Source organism: Mobula birostris, chromosome 14 (assembly GCF_030028105.1).
Source record: "Mobula birostris isolate sMobBir1 chromosome 14, sMobBir1.hap1, whole genome shotgun sequence".
Taxonomy (NCBI): domain Eukaryota; kingdom Metazoa; phylum Chordata; class Chondrichthyes; order Myliobatiformes; family Myliobatidae; genus Mobula; species Mobula birostris.
The window spans coordinates 72,704,242-72,718,808 of NC_092383.1; the positions used below are offsets into that span (position 1 = coordinate 72,704,242).

The following is a 14,567-nucleotide window of genomic DNA, read 5'->3' on the forward strand; positions in this document are numbered from 1 at the left end:
AGTGGGAAAGGGGACTGGAATTAAAATGGTTAAGCCACCAGGATATCCTGATTTTTGTAGATGGAGCAAAGGTGCTCAACAAAGCAATCAAGGCAGCATCAGGGGCACTAGACACAATGGACGACCCGAACAGATTTGCAGGTGAAGTGTTGCCTCACCTGGAAGGACTGTTTGGAGCCCTGAATGGAGGTGAGGGAGGAGATGAATGGGCAGGTAGCACTGCTTCTGTTTGCAGGCATAAGTGCCAAGAGGGAATTTAGTGGGGTGGTACAGATGAACAAGGGAATCATGGAAGCAGCAATGCCAGTGAAAAGTGGAGCATGTGGAGGGGGGTGCGGAGTTAATGATGTGTTTAGTGATAGACTCCCATTGAATACGGCAGAAGTTGTGGTGAATGATGTGTTGGATGCATAGGTTCATGGGGTGGTAGGTGAGGACGAGGAGCTCTATCCCTGTTAAGGCGGCAGAAAGATTGGGTGAGGACATATGTTCAGGAAATGAAGGAGATACGGTAAGGTAGCATCAATGTGGAGGAAGGAAAACTCCGTTCTTTGAAGAAAGAGGACATCTCTGATATTCTGGAAAGGAAAGCCTCATCCTGGGAATGATGGTGGTGCAGTAAAGATGAAGGAAATGAGAAAAGGGAATGGCATTCTTATAGGAGACAGGGTGGGAGAGATATAGACAAGATAGCCCTGGGCGCTGATAGCTTTATAAAAGATTTTGGTTGACAGTTTGTCTCCAGAGATGGAGACAGAGAGATTGAGGAAGGGGAAAAGAGGAGCAAATGAATTCAAGGGCAGGGCAGAAGTTGGTGGCAAAGTTGATGAAATTGACAAGCTCAGCATAGGTGCATGAAGCAGCACCAATTGCAGTCATCAACATAGCACAGAAAGAGTTGGGGAGTATTGCCAGTGAAAGTTTGGAACATGGACTGTTCCATTTCACCAATGAAAAGTCAGGCATTACTTGACCGCATGCGAATGCCCATGGTTACTCCTTAGGTTTAGAGAAAGTGGGAAGAGTTGAAAGAGAAACATTGAGTGTGAAGGCCAGTTCTGCCAGGTGGAAGAGGGGAACTGGTCAGGTCTGTTGTCAAGGAAGAAGTAGAGAGCTTTAAGGCCTTCTTAATGAGGGATACAAGTGTATAGGGACTAGGCATCCGTGGTGAAAATGAGGCAGTCAGGACCAGGGAATTGAAAGTTGTTGAGGAGATTGAGAGCATGTGAACACGAGTTCAGTGGGGCAGGATCAGGCAGAAAAAATGGACTTACCTGGACAATCAGGTTTGCTGATCTTGGGTAGGAGATAGAAATAAGCAGTGCAAGCAAGGGAACTATGAGGTTGATGGTAGTGGATGGGAGGTCTCCAGTGTTGATGAAGTTGGTGTTGGTGTCAGAGACAATGTCCTCATTGTCCTGAGTGAGGTACTTTTCAAGAGGTAAGTAAGCGGAGGTGTCTGAGAGTTGCCGCTTGGCCTCAGTAAGGCAGGGGTCTGTCTGCCAGACCCCTTTGTCTGCAGGTTTGATGGTGCGGTTGGGATTGGTGCAGAGAGACTGGAAGCCAGTGCTTTCAGAGGTGGTAAGCTTTGAAGAGAAGAAAGGAGTGCTGAAGTCAAGATAGTTGACATCTCCTCGGCAACTAGAGATGAAAAAATCCAGAGCAAAGTGTCCAAGAAGAGGCGAAGGGTTGGAGATGGGAGAAAGGATTATCAGTGCAAGGTGGGAATCCTTACCAAAGAAGTTGGCTCAGAGACAGAGGTGAGGGAAGACGAGCTTGGCATCATGGCGTGCATGGAACTCACTGAGGTACGGGCAAAGGGGGACAAAGGTAAGGCCTTTGCTGAGGGCAGAATGATCCTTATGATTGAAATTAATTTGTTCCTTTCTAAATTTTAATATCTTTTTCCAGTCTTGTATCTGTAGTAGAGACATTCTGAATATGGTTAGGCTGTAATCACAATTTCTCAATTAATAAAATTATAAATATTTATTTATAAATAAATTATGTCCTTTATTACCTACACTACCTTTGTTAAAGCATACCTTAGTATAGTTAAAAATATCTGATTATATTTCCTAGTTGTTCTCACTAGATGCTCAAACAATATATAAATCTCCCTTACTATCTCTCCATCCTGGTCACAGAGAAACCGCCTTTCTATTTTCATTTTTTTTGAGTTCAATATTAATCACCTTAAATTCTTAACAGAAGATTCCAATAAAACCACATTTATTTACTCACTTTCGATTTTTCTTGTAGAAATAGCATGTTGTGACAATTAATAAGCAAGCAGTAACTGTCCCTGTGATAATTCCAATTTTCAAGAAGAAGTCTAATGTTTTGCATGTTGTCACTAGTTGGTCTGGCAATGCAACACCTCCTTTACAGAGTTTCGGTTCCCACCATACATAAGCAATTTTCTGTAAACCAATATAATAAATTGAGTTTGAATCATCCCCAAACAATAATAGCTTACTAATTTTATGTCTTTTAGTACAATAAGCCCCACTTACCTGTCTTAACCTGAATTTGCTACTGCAGTTCATATTTCACACATAGTGCGGGGAAATTGGTGAAACTGGTGCTTGTGTCCATACTTTTGAAATTGCTGTTGTTCCTCTCTCTGCGCCTTGGGGCACATCAGGCACAACTTTGCCGTTTCTTTAGCATTTTGTCTGTTTTTTTATGAGGCCAAGTTGCTGGCTTGATGCTCAACCCAGCACAGGTGGAAAGCGTGCAAGGAGCCGCTGGATTCTAATCTAGGACTACTTGCCTCTCAAAGCCTGCTGCTGATGCCACCACACCACCAGCTGGCATACTTTTGAAATTGGGAATATATTTTGGCATTTGTCAGCTAGAAGCCGGACCAAAATTCCCAAACTCTGCTCACATCGCCTTTCCTCAACCTGCAGATTTTCATTAAACCAGTCCATACATGACTTGAACCCAAGTCCTCAAGATGAAACTTGCACTGAGTTTCATTCTACTGAATGACAGTGCAACATGTTTCACAGATTACCGAGGGGCAGGCATGTACTTGCCTACAAGTACGTGATTCTCTGTAAGTGGCATTACAGGCAGGCATGGTGATGAAGGCTTTTGGCACAGTGACTTTCATCAGTCACGGCACTGAGTATAGAAGTTGTGATCTAATTCTGCAGTTGCACAAGATGCTGGTGAGGCTACATTGGAATTTTGTGTTCAGTTTTTGTCACCTACTATAGGAAAGATACCAGTAAGTTACAAAGAGTGCAGAGATATTTATGAGGATGGTAAAATGCCTAGATTTGAGAGACTGGTCATAGAGAGAGGTTGAGGAGATATGGATTTTTTTCATTGGAGGGGTAATCTTATAGAGAAGAATAAAGTTATGCACATTATATTTTTTCCAGATTGAGGAATCAAGATCTAGTGGACATAGGTTTAAGGTGAGAGGGGAGAGACTTAATAGGATCCTGAGGGGCAACTTGTTCACCCAGAGAGTGGTCAGCCAATGGAGTGCGCTGCATGAGTACGTGCTCGAGGCAGTTATATAAACAGTGTTTGAAAGGAACTTGCACAAGTACATGAAGGGATATGGACCAAACATCAGCAAATGATGAGAGGCATTGATTGTGTGGATAGTCAGAGGCTTTTTCCCAGGGCTGAAATGGCGAACATGACAGGGCACAGTTTTAAGGTGCTTGGAAGTAGGTACAGAGGAGATGTCAGGGTAAGTTTTTTTTACGCAGAGAGTGGTGAGTGCATGGAGTGGGCTGCTGGCGACTGTGGTGGAGGTGGATACGGTAGGGTCTTTTAAAAGACTCCTGGATAGGTATATGGAGCTTTGAAAAATAGAGGGCTATGGGTAACCTGGGGTAATTTCTAAAGTAGGTACATATTCGGCATAGCATTGTGGGCTGAAGGGTCTGTGTTGTGCTGTAGGTTTTCTATGTTTCTAAATGGGACTAGCTTAGATGGGTATCTTGGTTGGCATTGACCAGTTGGGATGAGGAGCCAGATTCTGTGCTATATGAATCTACGACCCTGCAACTGTAAATGGAAATAAACTGGCAGCAGTGTGCAGCCTAAAATACTACCTCTTCTTGTTCCTCCTGTGAGGAAATATTTCTCTTGGAAAATTCACTCTCCTGCTGTACAAATATGGGTGTGCCAAACATATGGTGCTAAGGCATCTAAACCAGCTAAATTGTATCAAGAAAAATAAGCCAAAATTTTTATTCAAAATACCAAATATAACAAAATGCAGATCCAAATTTTACTGTAGTACACATTAAATGCATTTTCATGGATGGTAATTTGTCCTTTGTACATAGCAGACAGATGTACCATAGGTAAGCGCAGAGACAAATGTGCAGATGTCACCATAGCCTATTTATAATAAAGTGAACTGAAAAGGCAAAGATACATTTTTTACATCAATTCAAGTTCCCAGACAGCACGTAATGAAGGGTAGGTACAAGGAGAGTTATTTAAGGTGGATCCTCGGATAATGTTCCCTGTGGCTTACACCGTAAGGGGCGGCACAGTTGTGTAGTGGTAGCACAACGCTTTACACTACCAGCGACCCAGGTTCCAATCCCGCCATTGCCTATAAGGAGTCTGTACATTCTCCCCATGACCACGTGGGTTTCTCTGGGTGCTCCAATTTCCTCTGGCAGTCCAAAGGCCTATCAGTTGGTAGGTTAATTAGTCATTGTAAATTGTCCCATGATTAGGCTAAGGTTAAACCAGGGGATTGTGGGTGGCACAGCTCAAAGAGCCAATTCCACACTGTATCTCAATAATTAAATAAATAATTGTGCATAATCATTGACACAAGGAATTCACTATTAACACTATTGGTGTTGCACATTACAATTCATTCACATGCACAGAGTGACTCCACATTGTTACCTGAATTCCATTAATGCATGCTCCCACTATCTCGTGATAATCATTCTTTGAACAAAGAGGACAGGCCTCGGCCGTTTCCCACAGAAAGTGAAAGGTACAACCATCACATGTTCCTTCTTGGCACTTTCTGTCAACACAACAAACAGCAGCCAACTTTAGAAAAGTGATCTGTGATCATTTTCACCTCAGCCAAGCTAACATATTTGGTTTATTCACCACAGATGGTGACACTGAACCAGTTGAAAAATGGAACAGATGGTTCCAAATAGCTGAGTGGATATAATGATGGAATGGAGTGACACACATCAAAGTTGCTGGTGAACGCAGCAGGCCAGGCAGCATCTCTAGGAAGAGGTACACTTGACGTTTCGGGCTGAGACCCTTCGTCAGGACTGATGAAGTGATGTGAGCCTCACATCAATAACAGGGAGAGGATTCTTAGGAATTGAGTTTACTTACATTTGGAAGAACATTGGATAATTAGGGAATATCACTGTAGCTTTGCACAGGCCAGGCCATGTCTTACAAATCTGATTGAGTATTGTTTTCCCAGGAGGTGACCAAGGTCATTGACAAGGGTTAGAGCATTGTCTTTCATAAGATGTTTCACAAGGTCCTTTATAGTAATGCAAACACGAGGAAATCTGCAGATGCTGGAATTTCAAGCAGTCCTAACGAAGGGTCTCGGCCCGAAATGTCGACTGTACCTCTTCTTAGAGATGCTGCCTGGCCTGCTGCGTTCACCAGCAATTTTTATGTGTGTTGTTTATAGTAAGTTGATCAGCAGGATTAAAATGTATGAGATGCATGGCGATTTGGTAATTTGGATATAGAACTGGTTTGTCCATAGGACATAGTGAGCACTGGAGAAAAGGGTGTTATTCTGGCTGCAGGTTTGTGACCAGTGGTGTTCTTTAGGGATTAATGCTGGGACCTCTGCTGCTTGTGATATGTATAAAAGACTTGGATGAAAATGTGGATTGTCTGGGTTGCTAAGTTTGCAGAAAACAATAAAAATGGTGGAGCTGAAGACAGTGAAGAAGGTCAAGAGACAGAGCCATATATCGATCAGTTGCAGGAGGAATGCTAGATGGAGTTTAATCCTGGCAAGTGTGAGGTTTTGAACTTTAGCAGCTCAAATGTAAGGGAAAAATAGACAGTTAGTGGAACAATGATGTACAGAGGGATCTTGAGGTCCAAGTCCATACCTCCCTGAACGTGGCAACACAAGGAAAGGAGGCATTTGCCATGCTCACATTCATCACTAGGGACTTAGGGTTTAAGAATCAGGAAGTCATGTTGCAGTTGCCTAAAGCTTTGGTTAGGTTGCATTTGGAGTATAGCATTCGGTTCTGGTCGCATTACAGGAAGGATGCAGAGGCTTTGGAGATGGTTTCTTAAAAAGGCTTATGAGGGTGTTGCCTGGATTAGAGAGTGTTAGCTAAACAAGGAAAGATCAGACAAACTTGATTGTTTTCTCTGGAGGGTCAATGACCTTGGGGACAACCTGATAGAAATTTATAAATTTACGGGTAGCATAGGCAGGGTCGACAGTCAGAATCCTTCTCCTAGGGCAGAACTAGAGAACATAGTTTTAAGGTGAGAGGGTAAAAGTTTCAGATGGAATATAAGAGGCAAGGGAATATGTGGTAGGTGCCTGGAACACCCTGTCAAGGGTGGTAGTGAAATCAGTAACAACACTGGCTTTCCAGGGGCTTTTAGATAGGAATTCAGCATGCAGGAAATGAAGGATATAGATCATGTTCAGGCAGAAGGCATCATGTTTGGCACAGGCTTCATGAGAAGAAAACAGAATGGGGAATCTGATAAACAACAAACAACCTGCTGGAGGAACTCAGTGAATCGAGCAGCATTTATGGGAGGAAAGGAATTCTTGTGATGTCTTAGGTCAAAATCCTATCATCAGGGCTTAGGAAATCTGGAGTCCTGCTGGGTTCTGAAACTACCACTAGAGGTCACTTTGAGATAAGCTTGAAACACCCAACTGCTGTTATTGCTGGTTTTTGAATTGATATACTGATAAATTGTATTTTATCATTTATTACTGCAGCTGGTGTTAGTGATTCAAGCAGATCAGTGAAGCCTTATCTTTAAAATTAATCAAATAGATCCTTCAAATTTCTTTTTGTATTTTTCTTGGTCTGTATTTAATGAGCTACTCTTCTTGTTATTCATAAAGGATGCAAAAGTACGGGTTTGGAAGGCCAGCTCTCCCCGGATGGGACATTCCACAAGCACGGCACATTGACAGATTTAGTTTAAACACCATTGGCTGACAGACTTACAACCAGCACCCAGGTACGAACCCTATTTGAAATTAGCACCAGTAGCTAAGATACCATGTTACAAATCATGCATTTTTTTTTTACACATAAATAGTTTTTCATGCACAGGATTCCCTTTTTGACAACCAGTCTCTGTGCAGCTGAGAGCTATATCTGTTGATGCTTATGAAATTGAAGTGAGCAGGGAAGAAGATTTATAATTTTGCACCATATCGTAACAAATGGTATGATCTACAATCCAGGCAACATCCTTATTATAATTATTTAAATATTCTTATGTATTACTTTGGTACAGAAATTGTTCCTGAACCGACACTTCCAGGATTACATCTCAGTCTTACTGTGGACACTCTCCCATTTTTACAAGTCTGCGTTGATTCAGTAGATCTGTGAAATACAAAGAAAAGGAATCATTAATTGGACTCCTTATATATATAAAAAATTCTTCTCTGTTCAGCAATCAAACCTTTCGACATACATTTATCAGAAAATGCCTCTCTCAGGAAATAGTGGCATTCAGGTTACGATTTCCTGTGATGTCTTTTGGTCTGAACCAGTCACGTCCACAGCTCATGGGCATCCGTAACTACCTCAGACTGGCTTCAGGAGCTACAATGAATTGAAGCACGAGATAAGCTGTTTTCTTTGGAAGGAGGGGGTAACCCAATATTGGTACTAGTCCAACTATCTGAGCGTCTCGATTGTGGAGTGGGTGAGCCTGAGGTCAAAAGTCAAGAGGAAGAGCTGGTTGATGCAGTGGTGCTGCCACACAATGCTGGGTGTTGTCTCTGTGGAATTTCAATGTTCTCCCTCGAAATGCGCGTGCTTCCTCCCGATGCTCCTGACTCCGCCCACACCCCAAGGAAAGGCGGATGGTTGGTTAGTGGACTGTGTAAATTATCCAGGGTACGTACTGTAAGTTGAGTAGTAGAATTCAAGGGGAGTTTTTGAGAATGTGGGGAGATCAATAAAGGGGGCTAATGAGGGAATAATCTAAATGGGTAGTTAATGGTTAGTATGGACCTGGAGGGCTGAATGGCCTGTTTTCATGCTGCATAACTGCAGTCTAAAAGAAATGGCCAAGCTGATTCCATGATAATGTAACATTTCTATTAATAATGTAGCTCAAGCAATCTTGAATGCAACAAAGCTATGACTACTGGTTTCAATTTTAAATCCAAGAAAACAACCCAAGGCTCCTATTTAACATACTTCAAAGTCAAGATCTCTATTTTAGTCAAGTGGCTGATTTTCCGCTACCCTTTTTTTCCCCACAAAATACAAACATCAAACATTTACAAGACAGTGAACAAGCTCAAATTAAAATATAATTATTGCTGTCTATAAAACGGTCAATTCCCTGCAGGGCCCACCGTTCCTGGACATCCCCCACTGTATCCATTGTGACTGCGTGCACCCTCTCCAAGAGCACCTGGGCACGAACGTATCCCCTGAAGAGAGATGGGCAGTCAGCCCTGACAGAACCCTCAAATGTCCGTCGCCTGGACCCATGAGCGGCCATCTTGGCCAGGCCCAGGAGTAGGCCCACCAGTAAATCCTCTGAGCAAACTACTCAATTACAAACTGGGTGCCTTCTACTCTTCTTGAAATCATATGGCATTGCATTCAGATATGGGTGCTTGCCATTATCTCCCCATCCTAAGTGGGCAAAGTTAATTCATTTTCTGCCCAGAAAGTAAGTACGTACAGATTCAATTTTACCATGAGCACCAAACTATATTTTGAGCAAACAAAAGCAAATCACTTGCCTGAAATAAAAGATAATATCAGGTAATGTACTATCTTTTTCCTTTGGAAAGAGATCGGCTGCAGCTGTAATATTGTCCAGCTCTGTTTGAGTAGTTACTCCTAAAAGTATAAATTGAAGATTGGAAGATTAGGTGTAATTCATGTGCTAACAGAAACTTCTATCAGTGACAGAGAAAGAAAATTGAATTTCACTACACTGTATTACTGTGCACCACATGACACAATTTCAGTGGAAAAATAGCAAAAATAAATTGCAAATGTACTGCAGGTGAATTTCCCTCTAAATCCTCCATATGTCCTCAAAGCATGTGCCCTTATATGGTCTAGTTCCAGTATTTGAAATGGCAGCAGCCACACATGTTGGAGAAGGATTTCATGACAAAAAGATTTTGTCATTATTTAAAGGGTACCTGCCTCAAGAAAATTTTGTTTGAGAAAAATACTTATCCATTAAGGGCAATCATTGTTGAATCTCTCAATTCATCCACTCCAATGATCTTGAACCCAGCTGTCCCCTTCCACTGATTACCCAAATAATCTTTCATCAGAGGTAGATGGATAGGTAATTCATGGACATGGGTTGGTGGTGACGAAGACAAGTGATTGATATGTGGCATCAGGTGAGTAGATGATCAGAGGCTGTCCGGTTGAGCAGCTGAGTTACTAGGGTCCATGAAAACCACTTGGTGATAGAGGAGCAAAGGGATTGATAGGAACTGAAGAAAATAATATTAAAGTTGATCCACCTGGAAGATAAAAAAATGTGATGTTTTTTGGAAATATATCAAGTTAAATGAGGCACCTTTAATACCAGTGGCATCACAGCGCTCCACAATACAATGCATCCCATTTAATGCCTTGGTGCATATCAGGCATCTGGTGCAAGGGCATCATGATCACAGAGAATAAGGCTGAGCGCCATTGCAGCGAAGTGGTTAACATGATGCTATTACAGCTTGGGGCTTTGGAGTTCGCAGTTCAATCCTGGCACCTTCTGTAAGGGTTTTGTGCATCCTCTCTGTGGAATGTGTGGGTTTTCTTCGGGTGCTCCAGTTTCCTTCCTTGGTTGAAAGATGCACCAGGTAGGTTAAATGGTCATTGTAAATTGTCCCAGGATTAGGTTAGAGTTAAATTGGGGGTTGTTGGGCGGCGCAGATCAAAGTTGCCAGAAGCACCTATTCCACGCTCTATCTGTAAATAAATATCGTATTTCTATTTCCCTTTCCTATTCTGACATATCAGTCTATGGCCTCCTCTACTACCACGATAAGGCCACAGTCAGGTTGGAGGAACAACACTTTGTATTCCGTCTGGGTAGCCTCCAGCCTGATGGCGTGAGCATCAATTTCTCGAACATCCAGTAATCTCCTTCTCTCATTCAATATTCTCAATTTGTGTTTTCCTCTCACATTCTCTCTCCTTACCTGTCCATCACCTTCCTCTGTTGTTCCTCTTCCTTTCATTTCTTCCATGGTCTTCTGTCCTCTCGTACCAGATTCCTGCCTGTAGCCTGCCATCTCGTCCACCAGCTCTTTACTTCATCCCCCTTCCCCTCTCCTGGTTTCACCTATCACCTGCCACCTTGCACTTCCTCCCCTTCCCCTTCCCCATCTTCTTAATCTGACTTCTTCCCCCTTTCTTTCCAGTCCTGATGAAGGGCCTCGGTCTGAAACATTGACTGTTTACTCTTTTCCACAGATGTTGCTTGACCTGCTGAGTTCCTCCAGCATTTTGTGTTTGTTGCTTCATATTACTAAAACAGCTTGTAGTTCCACCTGCTGCTGTACTGAGCTGACTACACTGAAAAAGATTTCTAAACCTATTCATGTATCCATTTGGTCAGAACATTGTGCATCTACAGTGCAGATGCAGCTTTTTATAAAACACTTACCTATCAAATGATCAGCCAGATTGGTGGGATGGGATGACATAAATCCCATCACATCGGATGGAACAAGTGTGGACTGACAGATATAAGATGTAATGGATCTGGCAACGCCGTTGTCATCATCAAAGATGTCGTCAAACGTTACATTATCCACACAAGAGGCCAATTTCCTTCCCTTAAAATAAAAGAGTGGAAGTATTTAGCTGGTGCCATAAGGATTCTTGTAGAGAAAACTGATGGCATTGAATTTACCTGATTTCCACACAAACTTATATTGAAGTTATGGAAGAATCGTACTCCTTTCGGAGTAAAATGGGGTTCACTTCTAAAACTGGTGATGTGGCTGAGTTTGTTGAAGTCATACTCCAAAGACTTCTCTCCTTCTTGAAGCACATATCTGCAGTCATTGTAACACAGAGTATGGTTCTGAGAAAGGAAGATGCAAAACATTAGCACGGAGATATTACAACCAGGTCATTTTTAATTCAACGTGTCAGAACATACTTCATATAAATAGTACCAGCCAACCAATGGCTTGTAAAGTGGTTATTAATGGTTCTCTGGAAACATGTTATTGATTGGAAAGGAATAAGGTTAGAGTGGTTCTTTCCCATTGTAGAATGGTGGAGTGACGTTGAAGGGAGTTTACTGTGGCTCAGTCAAAAATGAACTGAGAAAGGCAAGAAGGCAGCGTTTACTCTGCTATAGTTGAATACACAGCAGATTGCGGTTTTCAGTACCATGGTAGGGGACAAAATCTTATTACAGAATGAAATAACACAAGAAAGGGTTAGGATTTACTTCAGTTACATTTGTACATTCATAAACTTTGGAAAGGAGACCGAGGGTGGGGATGGAAGTGAGCTGTCAGGCTTCTTCATAAAGTCGGAGGATGCCAAGGTGGCCTTTTATGGATATGAGATAATGGCAGATTCGATGGTTGGGAGAAAAGAGCATGAAAACAAACACTAGCAACTGTATCAGCAAACAAGGTAGTGCTTTAACAGCAACACACATAAAAGTTGCTGGTGAACGCAGCAGGCCAGGCAGCATCTCTAGGAAGAGGTGCAGTCGACGTGCTTTAACAGCAGTTCATTTATTAAGAAGGAATTCAAAACAATTTTAGGCATGATAAATACAAAATTGTTTTTTTTTAAACACTAAGATTCCCCCCTTTTTTTCAAAGCTTTGTTCAAAATCGTAAAGTTAGCAATTTTCATGACATACGCCAGTGATATTAAACCTGATTCTGATAACCATACTGCTGTAACTCCTACCTAAATCGGCACAGTGCTGTCACCTTAACTTCAACTCCCCATCTCAATGCTTCAAAGCTGAGGTTTATGACCTTTTCCTCATTCTTTCTCTACCTCTTCAAATCTTTAAGCTTTTTAAAACCAAGGAGGAAAATATCAACACCTCATTTATTCCATTCGTCCTCTCACTCCTTATATCCTGCAGGTATTCCCTTTGGTTTAATTCTTCTGAACATATTGGATTTCAAAATTTCTGAAGCAGCAACCCCAATACAGCTGGACCATTTCTGTATTCCATAATATGACACACGAGGTTAAACTCTTAACTGACATTAAGTGCTGAATATTTAGTTTTTTTTAAAAGAACCACCCGAGAAGTAAAATGGTGGATGATGATAGTAATTTATAATACAGTATTTGTTTCTCTACATTGCTGTCAATTTTATATTCTTAATAAACTCCTATTCCCATTCTCTGACAGTGAAGCAATGTATCTCTCAACATAAAAAATAAATGGATGTCCAAATTTTCTTGTTTCCCTTCGGGAACATTTCCCATTCACTCACTGATACCCGAGGAGTTTCAGCCCACTGTGATAGGAAAGAAAGTGGAGAATCTATTTTTACAGCATTTAAAGCTTATTGCACTGTATATACCACCAGTCAGTGAACAACTTTGATGTCTTCACTGAAAATCAAGAGTGACATAAAAATAAAGATTGTGTATGAGAATGAATGATCATCTAAGACGGATAATTGATATCTTTTTTATCTTTATTCTCATGCTGCATTACAATTGTGTGGAGACTCTTGGTCAATGGACATCCTGTGCTGTTTGGGAAGCACTGAATGATGAGGCTGCATGCTAAACTTCAAGTTTCTATGGCTGACAACATAAAACTGAAGCAGGCTGCCAAGTATCACACTGACTGATACGTACTTCAATTTTTTTTCCTTTTCTATTTTTTAATACACTATGCATGCTTATTTAAGAATAGACAGCACAATTCCTAAAAATGAACCTAAAGTAAAAAAATTGCCTAATATTTCCTCAAATTTATGATGAAGAATGTTCATTTAAGATTCTAGGATAGAGCTAATACAATTTGCTCTGCAGCCATTTTGTATAATACTTGACCAGCAAACACTTCATGCTATATGTTATTTCATTTATCAGCAAGGATCTCTCTCCTTTCAGTTCATCTGAAAAGAGGAGTAGTAATCTTTACCAAATTACTCTGGGTGCCAGGACCACAGGGGACACAAGACTCCTTTCCAATGTGATGATGGGCTTTGAGGTATGTGTTTGGCAGGCACGGCTGGCATTTGTTATATTCCTTGTCAATGTACTGTCCTGGAGAACACATCATGCAAGATTCTGAGGAGCCTGACTCAAGGGCACATGGTCTGCAGTATGATGCCACACCTCCAATTACATTGGTCACGCTGATAGAGTAGATTTTGGCCACATCAGATGAATATTTTCTGCTCTGAAACATTAAAGACCACAATAAATATATAACAAAGGCACTTATACAAACATACAGCAAAATAAATTAGAAAGACCAAAGTCATACAAATCCTTTCTCATCTTTTTAGAAACATTCGAATGACAGCTAATTGAATCACTGTTATTTATTTATTGAGAGGCAGCATGGAACAGGCCCTTCGACCCCTTCGAGACGTGCTGCCCAGTCATCCTCCAATTTAATCCTAGCCTAATCATGGGACCATTTACAATGACCAATTAACCCACCAACTAGTATGTCTTTGGAATGTGGGAGGAAACCGGAGCACCCGGAGGAAACCCACTCGGTTGCGGGGAGAACGTACAAACTCCTTACAGGTGGCAGCAGGAAGTGTACCCAGGTTGCTGGTACTGTAAAGCATTGTGCTAACCACTACACTACCATGTTCCTTAGCATAAGGAACATAGGGAAAACAAAAAAAAACATCAATTTGAAACAAAAATGTGTAAACAAAGAGAAAAGCAATTTTAACAAAATTCTACTGACTTAAGCAGATGTTGTAAAAACTCTTATTTTCTGCTTGTTAAGGCCTGAGGGCGGGGTCTGGTCTGGCTACAGTCAATCTATTGTCTGTTTATATATCTAGAAAACAACCCCGTATAATTAACACTTCTTGATTTTTTTTCTCCATTAAATGGATCCATGGAATTATGTGCAGTGACAATCTGTGTGACCAATCCTCAAACCAGAAAAACTGAATTGTTTAAGACGCTGATATCCAGCTTTACTCGCATGAAGCAATTAGCGCCAAGAACCAAAAAAAGTAATTAATTTGAATTACATTTACCGAAAATAAAGCAAAACTCATTCACACTGGGGGGGGGGGGGGTGAGAGGAAATAAAGAACCTATAATGGGCTGTAATACCAATACTGCATATCTCATATACAAGAATGCATTTGTGCAAGTGACTGAAGAATC

At 41.3% G+C, this 14,567-nt stretch overlaps 1 protein-coding gene across 2 annotated transcripts in view; it reads right to left on the reverse strand.

Annotated features, from left to right (window-relative positions):
- The window catches only part of elapor1 (endosome-lysosome associated apoptosis and autophagy regulator 1), a 120,236-nt gene that overhangs the window by 9,991 nt on the left and 95,678 nt on the right, over positions 1-14,567 (reverse strand). For both annotated transcript variants that reach the window (XM_072278666.1, XM_072278667.1), the window contains exons 14-20: positions 13,348-13,608; positions 11,116-11,289; positions 10,867-11,038; positions 8,975-9,074; positions 7,491-7,592; positions 4,900-5,026; positions 2,245-2,423 (exon numbers count right to left, since the gene is read on the reverse strand). In XM_072278666.1, coding sequence (XP_072134767.1) covers positions 2,245-2,423; positions 4,900-5,026; positions 7,491-7,592; positions 8,975-9,074; positions 10,867-11,038; positions 11,116-11,289; positions 13,348-13,608 — 1,115 coding nt within the window. The remainder of the gene's footprint in view (positions 1-2,244; positions 2,424-4,899; positions 5,027-7,490; positions 7,593-8,974; positions 9,075-10,866; positions 11,039-11,115; positions 11,290-13,347; positions 13,609-14,567) is intronic.